Source organism: Paramisgurnus dabryanus, chromosome 6 (genome assembly GCF_030506205.2).
Source record: "Paramisgurnus dabryanus chromosome 6, PD_genome_1.1, whole genome shotgun sequence".
NCBI classification, from domain to species: domain Eukaryota; kingdom Metazoa; phylum Chordata; class Actinopteri; order Cypriniformes; family Cobitidae; genus Paramisgurnus; species Paramisgurnus dabryanus.
Window position 1 is genome coordinate 20,807,331 of NC_133342.1, and position 14,888 is coordinate 20,822,218.

General features: G+C 37.8%; 1 protein-coding gene across 5 annotated transcripts in view; it reads right to left on the bottom strand.

The window, feature by feature from the left end:
* The window catches only part of st3gal3b (ST3 beta-galactoside alpha-2,3-sialyltransferase 3b), a 70,961-nt gene that overhangs the window by 28,620 nt on the left and 27,453 nt on the right, over nt 1-14,888 (bottom strand). For all 5 annotated transcript variants that reach the window (XM_065276005.2, XM_065276003.2, XM_065276006.2 and 2 more), the window contains 2 exons: nt 12,869-12,961; nt 6,895-6,989 (listed from right to left, as the gene is read on the bottom strand). In XM_065276005.2, the coding sequence (XP_065132077.1) occupies nt 6,895-6,989; nt 12,869-12,961 (188 nt within the window). The remainder of the gene's footprint in view (nt 1-6,894; nt 6,990-12,868; nt 12,962-14,888) is intronic.

Genomic DNA, 14,888 nt, shown 5'->3' on the forward strand with positions numbered 1-14,888 from the left:
TCAAGCATCACCACTGACTGCATAAACAGCAGAGGGACCACACTTGGAATAAGGTCGGAATGCAAACGAAAAAAATTAAGAGCAGGTTTCTCAAAGAAACGGGAAGAGCAACAGGTTCTAATTGTTTTATTATAATGGGATAAACATTTCATCCAAGTATCAGTCCTGGCAGTTTAAACAAACAGGACCCTCACCTTCTACATACACTGTTTTGGCAAGGGACACCGGGTTGTGAAATATAGCGAAAAAGGTTGGGTACGATACAAGCGCCGAGAACACGAAGAGCAAATGTACTAGATGCTGCCGTCACAGAAACTTTTGAGAGCAAAGCTCCTACGTGCCAGATAATGACACATTTTCTTCATTTAATGTTTGCTGTGAAAGTATTTTGTTTAAAAACTAGTCAAACATACTCGAAAACTATAGCTACACATAACACTTTTGTGAATATTACTTGGCCAATGAGTCAAAGTAGTTGAAAATGACACTTCATTCTGAGTCACTGGAGACACTTAAAAGGTTACTTAATACTGTAAGACACTTAAAAGGCCAAACCTACAGTCAAAACATTCTTAATGGTTTATTCACCTTCGTCGTATTTCTTTCACCCATCTTAAAAGGATTTTGGGATTACCCTACCCTCGACACCACCGTGCAATCAGCAATCAGCTTTCAAGTGAATGTTTTTAACTGAGGGGGGCGTAATCAAGTGCAAAATCTTAAAGTCGTAGGTGGCCACATGGATCGCTTGTGTCCAAATTGGAAGTGAAAAATAAGATGTCTATTTTTATGCCTTTCCTGCCCTATGACTCCATAACCTTTGTCACGTTCTATTCAAGAACCACACGTATCACCTATCCCAAATGAATAAAGTTAAAAGCGGTGTCACGCCATGCTCACGATTCATGCAGAAAACAGAAACCAGGTGTAATGTAAACATGGGACCTATTCTTTTGAAAGTCTTCATGTGTGTGGACACGGCAGCAGTTCACCGAACACAAAGGTTACATTCAAGGTACCCTTATGTGCCCGTTGCCCTCAAATGCTGGAACATTTGACAATGTGGTGAAATATAAGATGTAATCATCTTTTTCAGATGAGGGAAAAACTTGATCAGATGAGCAAACAATGGTGGATTACATTAACAAGCCATTGGTTTCAAGAAACCGTTGCTTTATCAGACATAGCCAAAAGCATATTTTCTTAAGGTCCTATTCTCTTTATAATGTTTATTTAGCACGTAAAGCTAACTAAATAATGTAACCTTAACAGCACAGAAAAACATCTATGGATACGCACTAAACATCACTGCCAACTTTACATAATATGTTGCAACATAACACATTGCAACACAAGTTTGAAAGTGACTAATGCGGAAGTGAATCCCAACATTTTTCACTTGCATATGTAATATGAGGGTCCCATCCAATTTAGGGATGTGCGCTGCGACCAATTTAAAAGCATTTTAAACAAAAAAAATCATAAAAGACTAGTCTAAAAAATAAAATGCCCCCAAAGTCAGTCCAAAAACCTGCGTGTTTAACATGCGTTGTGTATGTGATCCATTAATTTATTAATAAACAGCCATAACACCATTTTTGCAGATAAATAAATGTAATGCAGTGCACTTGTGTTGTTTAAGATTGTTTAACATGATCTGATGCGCAGCTCCAAACTTAATGTGATAATTTTCGCCCTGGTATTAGCTATTTAGACTCGATAAAGCTTTCTCTCTCCATAAAATTGACAACATCAAGGAACATGCTACCACTAGGATTAGGGTTCCCACTCTAACTGTGGGTTCATACCAGACGAGAGTTCAACTATTTGCACAAGTAGCTTACATACAAAGTCAATGCAAAGCCCTGCTGAAAAAAACAACATCAAACCAGCATGGGATTATGCTGGTCTATGCTGGTGGTCACCAGCATACCAGCACCAAAACACAATGATGGGATGGTGCTGGTTTAGCTGGTGTTCACATATCGGTCTATCACTACTGCACATCTTTAGTAAATTCCATATTTGCGAGTTTTATGTGTATCGGCATCGGCCGATACGTGGCTGCCGTGTTCGCTGATTTTTTCTGGCATTATTTACAGACAGAGTGCTGGAAGCTGCAAGCGATTGCAGGTCATGTGACTAAAAAGAACAACCTTTCCATGACAATATCGAAAGATGGTTCCGTTGCACCCTCACCTGTTTATACTATTTGTTAAATACAGTTTTTTTAAGTTCAATAAATGTTACTTTTTTAAAATTGAGACTTGTAACATTTGGCATCATCGTGTCATTTTTATGATGTAAATTGAGTGAGCAAAAGCAGTATCGGCTCCAAAGAAAATTGGCAGCCTGTATCCGTCATCAGTTAAGGCTGATGAAACAAAAATCGTTATCGGCATCGGCACTGAAAAATCCATATCGGTCGATTCCTAACACGCAGTGGATCTTTAGTGCATAAAAAAGTTTTGTGTTCTAGTTATATTTGCAACTGACCTTTTTGCATATGCATTTCTAGAAGCAACATTTTTGGGAGGAGATTTAAATGATTCACACAGAATGATTTATTAATGTTTGCGCGTATTTGCGCCATTAATTAATGCCAAAAAAAAGCATGTCTTAAATTACTTTGCGCTTGAAATGGCTGCAATTATTGCTAAAAGAAGAGGCATCACAGAGAGCAGAGAAGGCGTGATACAATGCAGAGGATTGTTTTAACATGTGACTGTTTATTTGAAATGCCAGAGAAATACATTATAAAAAATATTGTTTGACAAGCTGTGTTATTTTTATTTGTCATTAGGAGAAGTCACACAATACCAGATGTTTCAAAACTTATTGTATACCTAAAACCTCCAGTTCTTTTCAGTGTACTATGGCTTCATTAGCTGGGATTACACACGCCGAATTTTCAGCTGCGATGCCTGTTGTGCTGAACTCAGCTGCGATGCCTGTTATTTGCGACCCTGAACTAATTTGCGCTGCTCTAAGTAGACTGCGTAGTAGATAGCGCGCTCACGCAAATTTGCCCTGTTTAGTAAATCTGGCCCTAAAAAGCTAAATTTCCATGACCTATGTCCGGGATGCTGTGAGCCTGGATAATGTACACTGTAAATATTACAGTATTTCTGGCAACAGTTTGTTCAAAGTTAAATGAACATGAAACATTTTCAGTCTTTATCTTCTACAGCAAGTTACTAACAACCAGCTGCATAATTACAGCTAATTTTTTACAGTGTAGTGTATATTGTAAGATTATAAAAAAGTCCCTTAAAAGCGTCAAATGAATAAACAGTGCCAATAAACGGTTGCTTAAACTGTAGTCAGCAGATGCTTGGACCCAGAAATTGTATTTCTTGCGTCAAAAGTTAACAAGCGGATCACATTTTGATAAATGGAAAGGAAAATTTAAAGCAACAAACAAAAATCCCTGATATTCCATGACTTGGACAAAAAATATATAATCCCCTGACTTTCAATGTCTAGAAAAGACATTTTATAATACAATTATATTCCAAAAATTCCATGACCTATGGGTATCCTGTAATATGATTAAAATAAAATATAAAATGTTAATAAATTCAACACCATGTCTCAGTTCTCTCAATAGCTCAGTTATTTATATAGAGCAAGTGGGCAAAGCGAGGAAGAGCTGAAGTAAATGACGTGATAGACTTTACTTGCTTCAGGCTGCTATATGATCTCTTCTGCTAACAGCTACTGTAAGTGCTTTTGCTGATTATGGCTCCAGTGTAAATATTAGCTTACAGGCTATGCCAGTTTGGCATGACATGGCTTGTATGATTGTATGATTGGAAAATAAGGGCGCAATCACAGAATCCAGGCATTAAAATGTTTACTGAAAAAAATAGAATACTGTATAGTGCGGAATCTCATTGAATGTGGCTAATTTTGCATTAAATACTTTTTTAATCCATTAGAAGTTATACAAATGGCAGTTGTTTTCCAGGGTTTCATTAATCATTAAATAAAATGCCGGGAAACAGACAGAACACCATGCTTCAGCAGGTTTAACTCCAATATACTATAAGGACCTGACTTTCACACTTTTCAACGTGTAAATATACTCATTTAGGCTGTAGCCTGGGTTGTCAAAATCCTTGTTGGGCACCATAGCAAAATCAAAATGGATAGCGTGATAATGGATAGAACTTGTGGGTGACTGCTGAGATCGGTTTATATGCGATTTTATATTTCTTCAATTTAAAACAAAAATTTAATGGAAAAACGGATTGTAAGGCCCTACACAGCTTACATCAAACTTTTTCGTTTTCATACTCCACACCTTGCTTGTCTTTCCAATTGTAATTTCTGAGCCCCCGTAAATGAAAACGCACACGAGATCTACACTCTAAAAACAAACGGTGCTATATAGCACCAAAAGTGGTTCTTTGCTCGAAATCATAGAAGAACCATTTTTAGTACCATATAGCACCGGTGAAGCACCAGTGAAGCACCTGTGTAGAACCATATAGTGCTTTGTAGAACCATATGTGGTGCTATATGGCCCCTACATGGTTCTACACAGGTGCTACACAGGTGCTTCACCGGTGCTATATGGCACTAAAAATGGTTCTTCTATGGTTACAATCCAAAGCAACAGTTTTGGTGCTATATAGCACCGTTTGTTTTTTTAGAGTGTAAGGTAAAATTATTTCTTTCCATGCAGATACACTTTTTAAAATAATTTATTATAGATTTCAAATATTTTACTTTAATGTGTTACTTTAAAATTGTTTTTTAAATCTAAACTAAAAATGACAGTAATTTGAACAAAAGAATATTTGTATTTTCCGTGTAGTCGATTTAGGTGTCAACTAGTAGTACCGTTTAGTCGACTAGTCTTGCACATCCATAATCCAAATCGGTGGTGCTTGTCCACGTAAATATGATGTCATATTAAAAAAGAAACGCTTCAGCACTTGACTGGTTTTGACTGAAATTTCGACATTTTCGGCTGCCCTGAGAATTTTCGCGTGTTTGTGTTTCAGCTCAGACCTCTGCAATGGGTTTAATGGTGCACTGGAACAATCCTTCCTAAAATGCATTAAACTTTCGTTTACAAAGACGTGAAACTCACCGAGTGGTCAGGGGTGTTCACTGGTATGCTCACACAAAAATCGCTCCAAAAGACGCATTCCAACAGGTTTTATCGTAGTTTTTACCACCTCCATTGACATGTATTAGATGTGCTGTGAGGTACGGTATTACTCCGCGCCGGGAACTTTGTTTCTATTCTTGCAATTGGCAATGGCGGATTAGCGCCACCACCTGGGCTGGAGTGTTTATTATTCAAGCTCTAAGCGGAAGAATGTACGGGTGTGAGGCGTTTGGGAAAATAGGTCCACAAGTTAACAACGAATCCTAAAACAGCTGTTGGAAAGCATCTTTTGCAGCGATTTTTGTGTGAGCATATCAGTGAACACCCCTGACCACTTGGTGAGTTTCACGTCTTTGTAAACGAAAGTTTAATGCATTTTAGGAAGGATTGTTCCAGTGCACCATTAAACCCATTGTAGAGGTCTGAGCTGAAACACAAACACGCGAAAATTCTCAGGGCAGCCGAAAATGTCGAAATTTCAGTCAAAACCATTCTATTTCACCATAAACAATCTGAAAACAGGGCTTTAAGTCTAAAATACCGAACTTGTCCTTTAACAGATCATGTGTGAATACAACTTTTCTGGTAAATCAGTGCTGCCAATTTAGCAGTTAGAGAGGTTGTTAAATTACCAGTAATTTATTGTAACCCCTGTGTGTGAACGGAGCATAAGGATTACTGGCATTTACAATAGAACGAACAACGTCAGAACATGATAGCTTCGGGCCAATCATAACATTTTGATACAGATGACGCGTTTACCCCTGCACCAATTATGGATGTTTGCACACGCACGCTGCTTTAAACGTGCGTGTTTTTACGTGTGCACACCTGAAGTTAACGTCAACAATTTTTCAACAAAGTTGTTTAAAGGGAACCCATTTCATTGCTAAAAAACAACGTTATTTTGTGTATTTGGTATAATGTGGTCGCATGGTTTAGGGTTATTTTCCACATACCGTATACTTTTGTAGCTCCAGATTTCACTCTCTTCCTAAAAAGCACTGATTTGGTACTAAATTTATCGTTTGGGAAAGCTCCGTGTCACTGATTGGCCAGATAAACTGTACATTGTGATTAACCGGAATAACTCAATGCAGTGCCAACAGGAGTTAACTTACAGGCTGAGTCCGAAGCGGGAGGAATTATGATAATGTCAGTCTTGTCTACATCACCAATCCCAGGAAGTAAACTGTTGCCTACAATCCATGTGTTTGTTGTAGTCCAAGAAAAGAGATTACGTTACACACCAAAGGAAATGATAAATCGTGAATCGGACCAATGGTGCTCTTTAAAACAGCTTACCATCTATTTGCTGAATTGCCCACATCCTTCTCACATAATGAACCCTAATGTGCAAACATTACCGCTGTTCAAGATGCAGGTTGCGACTCTAATCCAGTTCAGTTCTGTATAAATTCACCTAATTCAATGATGTTTGGTCACGAGCAATGCGGACTGTCTGAGTTTGCCACAGAAGTGAAAACAACAAAATACGGACCGTGCATATGAAGGCATAACCTGCCTTTGTTTACAAATACAACCTGATCGCACGGCAGTTTAGAGGTAACGTCCACTTTCTCATCAACTTTTCTGGTATTTTGGTACTGATGTGTGAATGATATCAAATACATTTTTGTATTTACTGGTAAATGAATTCTGGTAAATTTATGGTTATTTACTGTGTGAAAGAGGCTATTTGCTATACATATGCCACTAGCCAACTCAAATCCCTCTGATTTCAAACAGTACAAGCATCTTTGCAAACATACCTTGTGTTTTGAATCCAAATGGAGGTAAATAGTTGCTAACTTTTGCAAGCCGCCTGAAGTTTCGGTCCAGAAACATGGAAGCTGGCTTACTAAACCTGCAAAAAACATGAAAATATGAGATAATACAATAAACTAAAGATTAATAACTGCAATGTTTTTTGACCAACACATGACTGCAAATTTTCAACAATACCAAAGTAAACTCCATACCAATGTGTCAACATGCACAGCTTGTTTGTCTAGGCAAAACACATATTGCTGGACAACACATCACTTTTCCTGGACATTTGGAGCTTGGTGAGGTTAAAGGGGTCTTTGTCTGGGAGAGGTCTCACCTCATCTCTGCCCTGACCTATGGTTTAAGCTTAAGACAGTGTGGCTGAACCAGCACCAATCAATCATGAATCCAGGCCTCCGTTCACCCCTTCTAAAGTGGAGTCAGGGGATATTCTACCCGGAGGCCATTTCCCAGCACACACCCATCTTAATCCTAAATGTTCAGCTTCTGGAGGCGCAAGCGCAACGATGAATGCTTGTGCCTCTGACCCGTAGATTCTTGCTGTCATTTCTTATCTGCTCCGCCTGCTACTAAAGGGCATTTCTACAACAATTACAGCAATAAAAAAGGGAAACCTCGAAGATCTGGAACACTGTGTCCATTAAAGGTGAGAGTAGGGAGCACACACTTTCAGAAATCATCAAACAAAAACATTTGTCAATGCAATGTCACCCTTTCAGGTGTTTTTATTTGATTTAAAGAGTTATTTTTGGAAGAACACTTTGTTCACACTGCACAGCAATTCTAATGACCAATTCAATTTGAGCAAAAATAAATAAACAAACAAATTAATATCAGATTTTTGCTGCTTGTTTGAACAAAGCCCACGTGTCCGACAAAATCATTTCCCACAAACACGCTGTGAAAGCTGCCTTTCCTCTGCTTCTGTAAGTGTGGTCACACGATGGATGTCTATTTTTATGACCCTCCCAACTCAACAAGGTCATTATTCATTTACAAACATAGGGATCCTGCAGCTCTTTCTTCAGTTTTTTTCTCAGGGCTTTTCAGTTTAAGTTAGAAAAATGCAGCAGATTGGCTGGTGGGGTGACTAAATGGGAGAGCTTGTTGAGAGTTACCAGCGGCTAAAAATTAGGTCCCCTAAAAAACCTGAAGACTAATCATGAGCCAGAAAAGAGAATTTACGGATCATTTAAAATACAGCTCCTGCATATGGGCGAAAAAAGCAGAACTCTTTTTATCCAACAATTCGTTCATCAATGCAGAGAAGAAAAAAGTTTATGACCTTTACTAGGTCCTAATTAAAAAACTAAGGCTGGATATACACTGTCAATCTTGATTCCGAATATTTGGAGAATATTGGAATCTGGGTGCTTATTCATGCTTATACATTCATAGGGTTAAATCCTGTGCCACATGAGGGAAAAAAATTTGTTACTTCAAACATGCAAATGTAAATGCGATTTTACAAAGTGCATGACAAAGAAAAAAATTTTTTCTATTGATTTATGTTATTAAAGATGCTCTTATCCAGCACTTACAGGGAATTTATGCTATATCTATATACAAAGACAAAATATCAGAAGAAAACAAGGGCAAAAAAAGTTTAATTTAAAGAAAATGTCAAATAGCAATTTGAGGCAAAGAAGCAAGGAAATGAATGTGGCTGCTATTGGGAACTGTCTAAATGACTCTGATAAAAGTGTGCCAATTTTGCATACCAATTGCTTAAGGTCATGGGACGTCCAACAGTGTCAAGCAAAAAGGACAAATGTTTGCATATGCCACCTGATAAAAGCAGATGAAGCGAGGGCTTGCCAAAAAAACTGTGATTAATTAACTCGTGGCTTGTGGGTTGTTGGCATCTTGCATTATAAATAACTGGGTGCAAAAGCTTTAGGCTCACAGACAGACAGGGGTGTGCTTGTCATAACGGGGTCCTAAACAGGAGGTCTGTGCAGATTGTGTTCATTTCCTCATGGCTATCTCTCACTGGGGGCCTTATTTTCATAACCGCCCACCCGAGTTCACCAAAGACATTTGATTTAAGAGTCCAATACAAACAGTTTTGGGAAAAGAATGGAGGTGTTGAAAACAAAGTGGATTCCAGGCGTAAACCAACGAATGAACTGACAGGGATGCTGGAATCAACTCACCTTAAGTGGTTTTCTATATATTGCAGGAATCCAAGTAATAAAATGAAATATCTAATGGGAGTGATAAAATGCCAGAGCGCAAACATGCTGCATGACTTTATCCCTAGCCCAAATCTTGGCTGAAACCACACTGAATGGTGTGGTTTTTTTAAACAGGCAAAGAGCTGCAAACCCCAAATCCATTCAAATCCAGATTTTTCTGACACCATGAAAACAGGTCTTATCTATTCGTATATTATATACAGTATATGAAGAAGTTTATTTCATGTTTCTTTTATTTTTGTCCTAGTTGTAACCCAATTAAACTACATAAAATACAAATCAATGACTCGTTAAACTTTTATATAAATAATATATAAAGGTCACTGTTAAGCAATATATTTAATGTTTTAAACTCTTTACCCATTATTGATGAGTTAACTTGTCAATTAAGAAAAAAACACTTCCCTGCCAATGACAAGTATTTCCGGCTTTCCGCAATACCGCTATTATCCACCAGGCAACTTATAAAATCTGGAAGTATCGATTGCTAAAAATTTGGTGTTTTTGAAGAAACCTACCCATATTTGAGAGGTGATAAAAGAGAAACAAAAAAACTTTTTCTGAAAGCAGAGGGTCTTCTTTCATTTGATATATTGTATGTTTATATATTTTAAGAAGAACATTTTCTGGAAGACATTAAACTTGTTGAAGACATTTGTTAAACTCATGAAAAATGCTGGCTGGCAACTTATAAAAAAACGCTGGGGGGGGAGAGTTAAGTGCAATAATAACTTCAGAATTTACGAAAATATATTTTGCACATATTTTTCCGGTTTTACAGACAAGGCTTAAGGCTAGTCCCAGACTTAAATGAATGTTTGAGGGGTTTTAACTGAAAATAACTTGCCCTGACATATCTTAAAATATGTCAGGGTCAGTAGGTCCCATTCAATAATAATTGCGTACGTTTTTCGTATTTATATGCACACTTAAACTTCTCACAAAAACTTTCCGCCTAATTCACAACACGCGTGTACGCACATGGATTTGTTCTTATACTTGTTCTTACGTTATTGAATTTGGAGTGTTCTACATGACCGGCTGCGTGCACAAGGTTGGTAATTTGCATAAAACACGCCCCCAAACCAGCTCCATGTAAGGGCTTTCCGCCAGCGCAGCGGTAGTCCACGGAAAAGTTTTGAGCAGTTTGTCATAGAAGCAAAAAAGCTCGAAAAGAAATCCATGATCGTATTTATTATCGGTGAAGTTCCGTTTTGCTTTGCATTTTTTATTTGGGAAGTTTTGCTGTCGCTAAAGTAAGCCAGTGTTATGTGTATACCAGAGTAACATTGAAGAAGTACTGGATGCGTTAACAAATAGGCCATTTAATTAATATGACAGAGACGCACATCTGTATCTAAAAAAAACAGACAGGAGATCAAGTGATTGATGTTTGGACTCATTACATTTACATAATGTTTACATTAGGCATTAACCAGACACTTTCATATAGAAATTTAAAAAGTGAGGAAGTAGTAAAGCATGAAGATTTGTCATTATGTGCATCTTCTTTATATGTAAAATAAGTAGGCTATCATAATGTATATAATAATATAGATCATGTATAATATATATATATATATATATATATATATATATATATATATATATATATATATATATATATATATATATATATATTCTGTATTATATAAAATATTATCATGTAAATCAACATTATTATAAACATTATAATTATATCCTATTTGATTATAGGGTACGTGATTATTGCGTACGAGTGGTTTTAGGTTTTCTTGATTCTTTTGCGTACATTTAGAATACATTTTGATTCAAAAGTTTCGATGAATCGCAATTTGTTCGTGAAAACATCTGTATGCTTAAAGGCTCTCTAAGCGAATATGTGAGACATCACTTCTTGTTGACGCTTTAAATGTTTTCAAACAAAACATAGCTAACTCCTCCCCTCCCCCTCCCTTCCGTGCTTTCTGAACGAGTCATGAATGGGCCCAACGCCCACTCCCAAATCCTTCTTGTCGTTTATTGGCTGGAACACTTTGTTAGGTTTCGTAGTGGTAGGTTTGACCACTTTGTTTTTGATGCAGTTTGCAAAGCCTGGGCTGTCTACAGAGATCGCGTTTTTTTACAGTGTGTTCAGAGGACAGGCAGCTAGGAGATAGTGAGGACATGTTTACTGTATGAAACAAAAAAGGTTTTATGGCCTAAAACACGTGAATTCGCTTAGAGCACCTTTAATGAATGAGACCCATTGTTGTGTCTCAAGATGCCCACTTTTAGTGTTTTTTCTAAGGCAGTTTTGTAAATGTGACTTTAATATCCTGGCTTAAGCTAAGCCTCGTCTGTGAAACCAGCCAATTAATACCATACTGAAATCTTTAGCTTTCTTCTGCACAGACATTTCGAAAAAAAAATTCCATTAGGCTGGAATCCTGATCTCCTTTTTATATATAAAATGTAGTTAATAATAAAAATGCTCAAATATTTGTGTTGTATGTGGTAGCAGTTTCCTGAGAACCTTGATCCATCACGTGTTAATTAGAGGCACATTGTAGACACGGTTAACACACATGTCATTAATTGAGGTAACTGTTAAAATGTCTCGGCCACCAATCCAGTCACTGCTCTGTTTTATGGGTCTCTTTGTGCTTGTGCCGAGTCTGGATAAATAAAGCACACCAAAACCACTGCCACATCTACAATGTGAACATGTAATTTCCGTTCTTCATGTAAATTCCTTTAAAACATTTTTGTTTTTTTAATTATTATATTTTATCTGATTTTGTTTATGTAATTCAAGACTTTGAATAAATACTGTTTTTGCTATTTGTGTGATAGTTGCTAAAGTCCTTTCCAAAATAATCTTGCCTGATTGGAGGAAAAGTTATTTCTAAACAATCTTTACAGTGATGAAAGAAACATCCATGAACAAGCCGAAGCGTGACTCATAATGTTCATCGCTTGCTGGGCATGCTGTAGTGGAAAAATGCCTTATGCTAACAATGACTGCCACCAGGAGAAATATTTTAAAGATGAAGGAACAATGGAATACGGATTGTCGGAAAGAGCGAAAGATTCATCAAAGCCCTGTGACATCATAGAGGGTCGTTCAGTGTTCTGTGACATCATAGAGGATCGCACTGAGGATTTAATCAAAGGGAAAGGGTTGACTTCATTCAGCCATTAACACAGTGGCTGCTTGACAAGACTTCTTCCTCACTGGCTGCAGTGCAAATACATAACCACTGTCCACTTCCAAAAATGTTACAAGAGACACATTGTAGACTGGCGAAACTCGAGGAAGTGGCTGTTTGCTGTGGTAGGTCACAAATTAACAAAGACTTAAAAAGATCAGAAGAGCGGCATTATGAAATTGGCCTCAGGGGCTTCGTAGTTAACAAATGACATAGTGTCTCTCAAATAGTGATATGCGCATAGTAGACACCAGGGAGAAGAAAAGCTGTGGTTGGTAAATCAGGATTAAACCAGTAGGACTTTAACAAAGCTTCCCTCATAGTTTTATCTAATTCAGTGGACGATGGAGAGCACAATGTTGCAGAGCCTGACAGATCAAAAGCAGGTCTGACAAAAAGATGAATAGATACAAATAAAAAGGCAGATAAAGCCTCTTTGTCTTCTTCCAACTCAAAGTCTATGCCATCTTCAACTACCCTACCTTTGAAATACGATATATCTTTTGTAAAAACATTACCACATCTTGCAATAAGCCAATATTGAACTACGGTATGGAAGGGGGTTACACATAAAAAAAAATTCATACTTTGGATAGATAGCAGTCATTTTGGCAGCTGCATAGCCAGGTTTGCAGGCTCCTTCACTGAGGTTTCCATACTGGTACACCAACTCTGGAGGCCTGTAGACACAGTTAGCGAGGAGAGGGAAGAGAGGCATGAATTTCAGCTGAACAGAACAATAAATATTCAACCTGACATAAAGTGCAGCATAATTACCCTACAGGGTAACAGTGAGGTAGTGAGTTTGTTTTATCTGAAGCGGGATGTGATTCATTCATTTTCATGGTGATAAATGAGTTAAATACTTCAGCATTTTTTCTTCTGTCACACTTTTTTCTATCGCTTGTTGTGCATATATATACACCTTGCAATAAGGACTCTTTGTAAACACTCATTTATATTTTTTTTATTTTCTAAGTTTCTAATCCAAACCGTTTTCCCTTTTTTCCAAACAATCCTGAATGTTTTGATGGGACTGATAAACAATGTTCTAAAAATCTTTCAAATAGTTTTAGTGCATTCAAGTAAAAACAAGTAAATGTTGTAAATTTGTATCTTTAAAAAACAAATTGAGGGGTGTTAGCAAACTCCTACCCAAACAACCGAGGAGCATCATTAATAATCTGCAGTTCACACAAAGAGAGCAGTTCAAATAAACAGGTGAGGAGGTGATGAGTCTGAATCTGAGAGGCTGAGAGAGCGAGAGAGAGTGCTCTGTGTGTGGGGTGGACCAGGAGTCTATCAAAGATTGAAGGTGGGTGAGAATTGACACATTTTGGCTGGACCACCTTGTTAAACGGCAGAAATTTCTTTCTGTCAGCTGAAGATTCAGCCTTTACTATTTTATTATTTTATATTGTTAGAAAAAATGTGCGCGCATGGTTTACATTACAAAAGAAAATCCTTGGCATCCTTGTTCTACACTAAATGCCTTTTCAACAGTCAAAATGAAATTAAAGCCACAAGACACTTGTTTGCCGAAGCTTTCATTTTGATGAAGTGCTTGGCCCAATGGGACAGTGTTGTATTTTGCCATTGTGACAGCTCGGAGTCTTTAAACAGCGGAGCGGATGGTGGAATGAGGCCAAGGCAATGATGAAGTGCACCACACAGACAGTTTTGCTTGCAGCGTCAATGAAACTTAAACCTGTCGAAGGCTTTGATTATTGCATGTGTGTGTGCGGTGTGGATGGACGTGTCTTCTCTCACGCTTAACACTGAGAGATTAGGGCGAGGTGAGAGTGAGAGAATTCAGCCACTTCAAAGTTGAAATGTAAACATACACCTACCACACACAGACCTGCAATATGTCACACCTTAACAGCTCATATAAGGTCAGGGAAATGATTGCTCAAAGACACTATAGCCCTTTTCACAAAGACATTCCGTAAAATACACGGAAAAGGCATCCTGGATTTTTCCGGAATCCTTAGATTTTTTGTTCATTCACACTGACATGATTACCCAGAAAGACACTTGACCTGTTGAAAGTCCTGCCCTCTCTTCTATGCAGCGTCTGAAGTTTGCATATTATTTATTATTTCTCTCTCCAGAAACCACTCGCGTGCATTTTTGTTTATGATAAGACTATAAAGGAGCGCGTGACGCGCCGTTCTAATGCTGGTGAATGATCTCAGCTTCTGAGTGGATATTTGACAAGCTCCCTGATCTCTGCTTTAAAACAGTTTTCAGACATTTCTCATCGTGATTGTTTATATGCATTTAAAACCCGCATTTTGAGGAGCTGAACAATACATCTTTTTGGGATGACGCGCGGGCATCTTCGTTTATTATAGCTCAAATGAGCATGTGACACGATATTCTTTTATGCTGCTGAATGATCTCCGTTTCAACGCAGTAAGTGACGAGCTAACTTACCTGATATCTGCTTCAGTCCAGTTTGCTGAAATTTCTCGTCGTGAATGTTGTAAATCCCTCATTTTAAAGAGGTGAACCAACTTCATGTTGCCATGACACGCGCGTCCTCACTACGGCACGTGCGTCATTGTTTATGCGTCTCAATTATCATTTCCTGATAACTGCTTC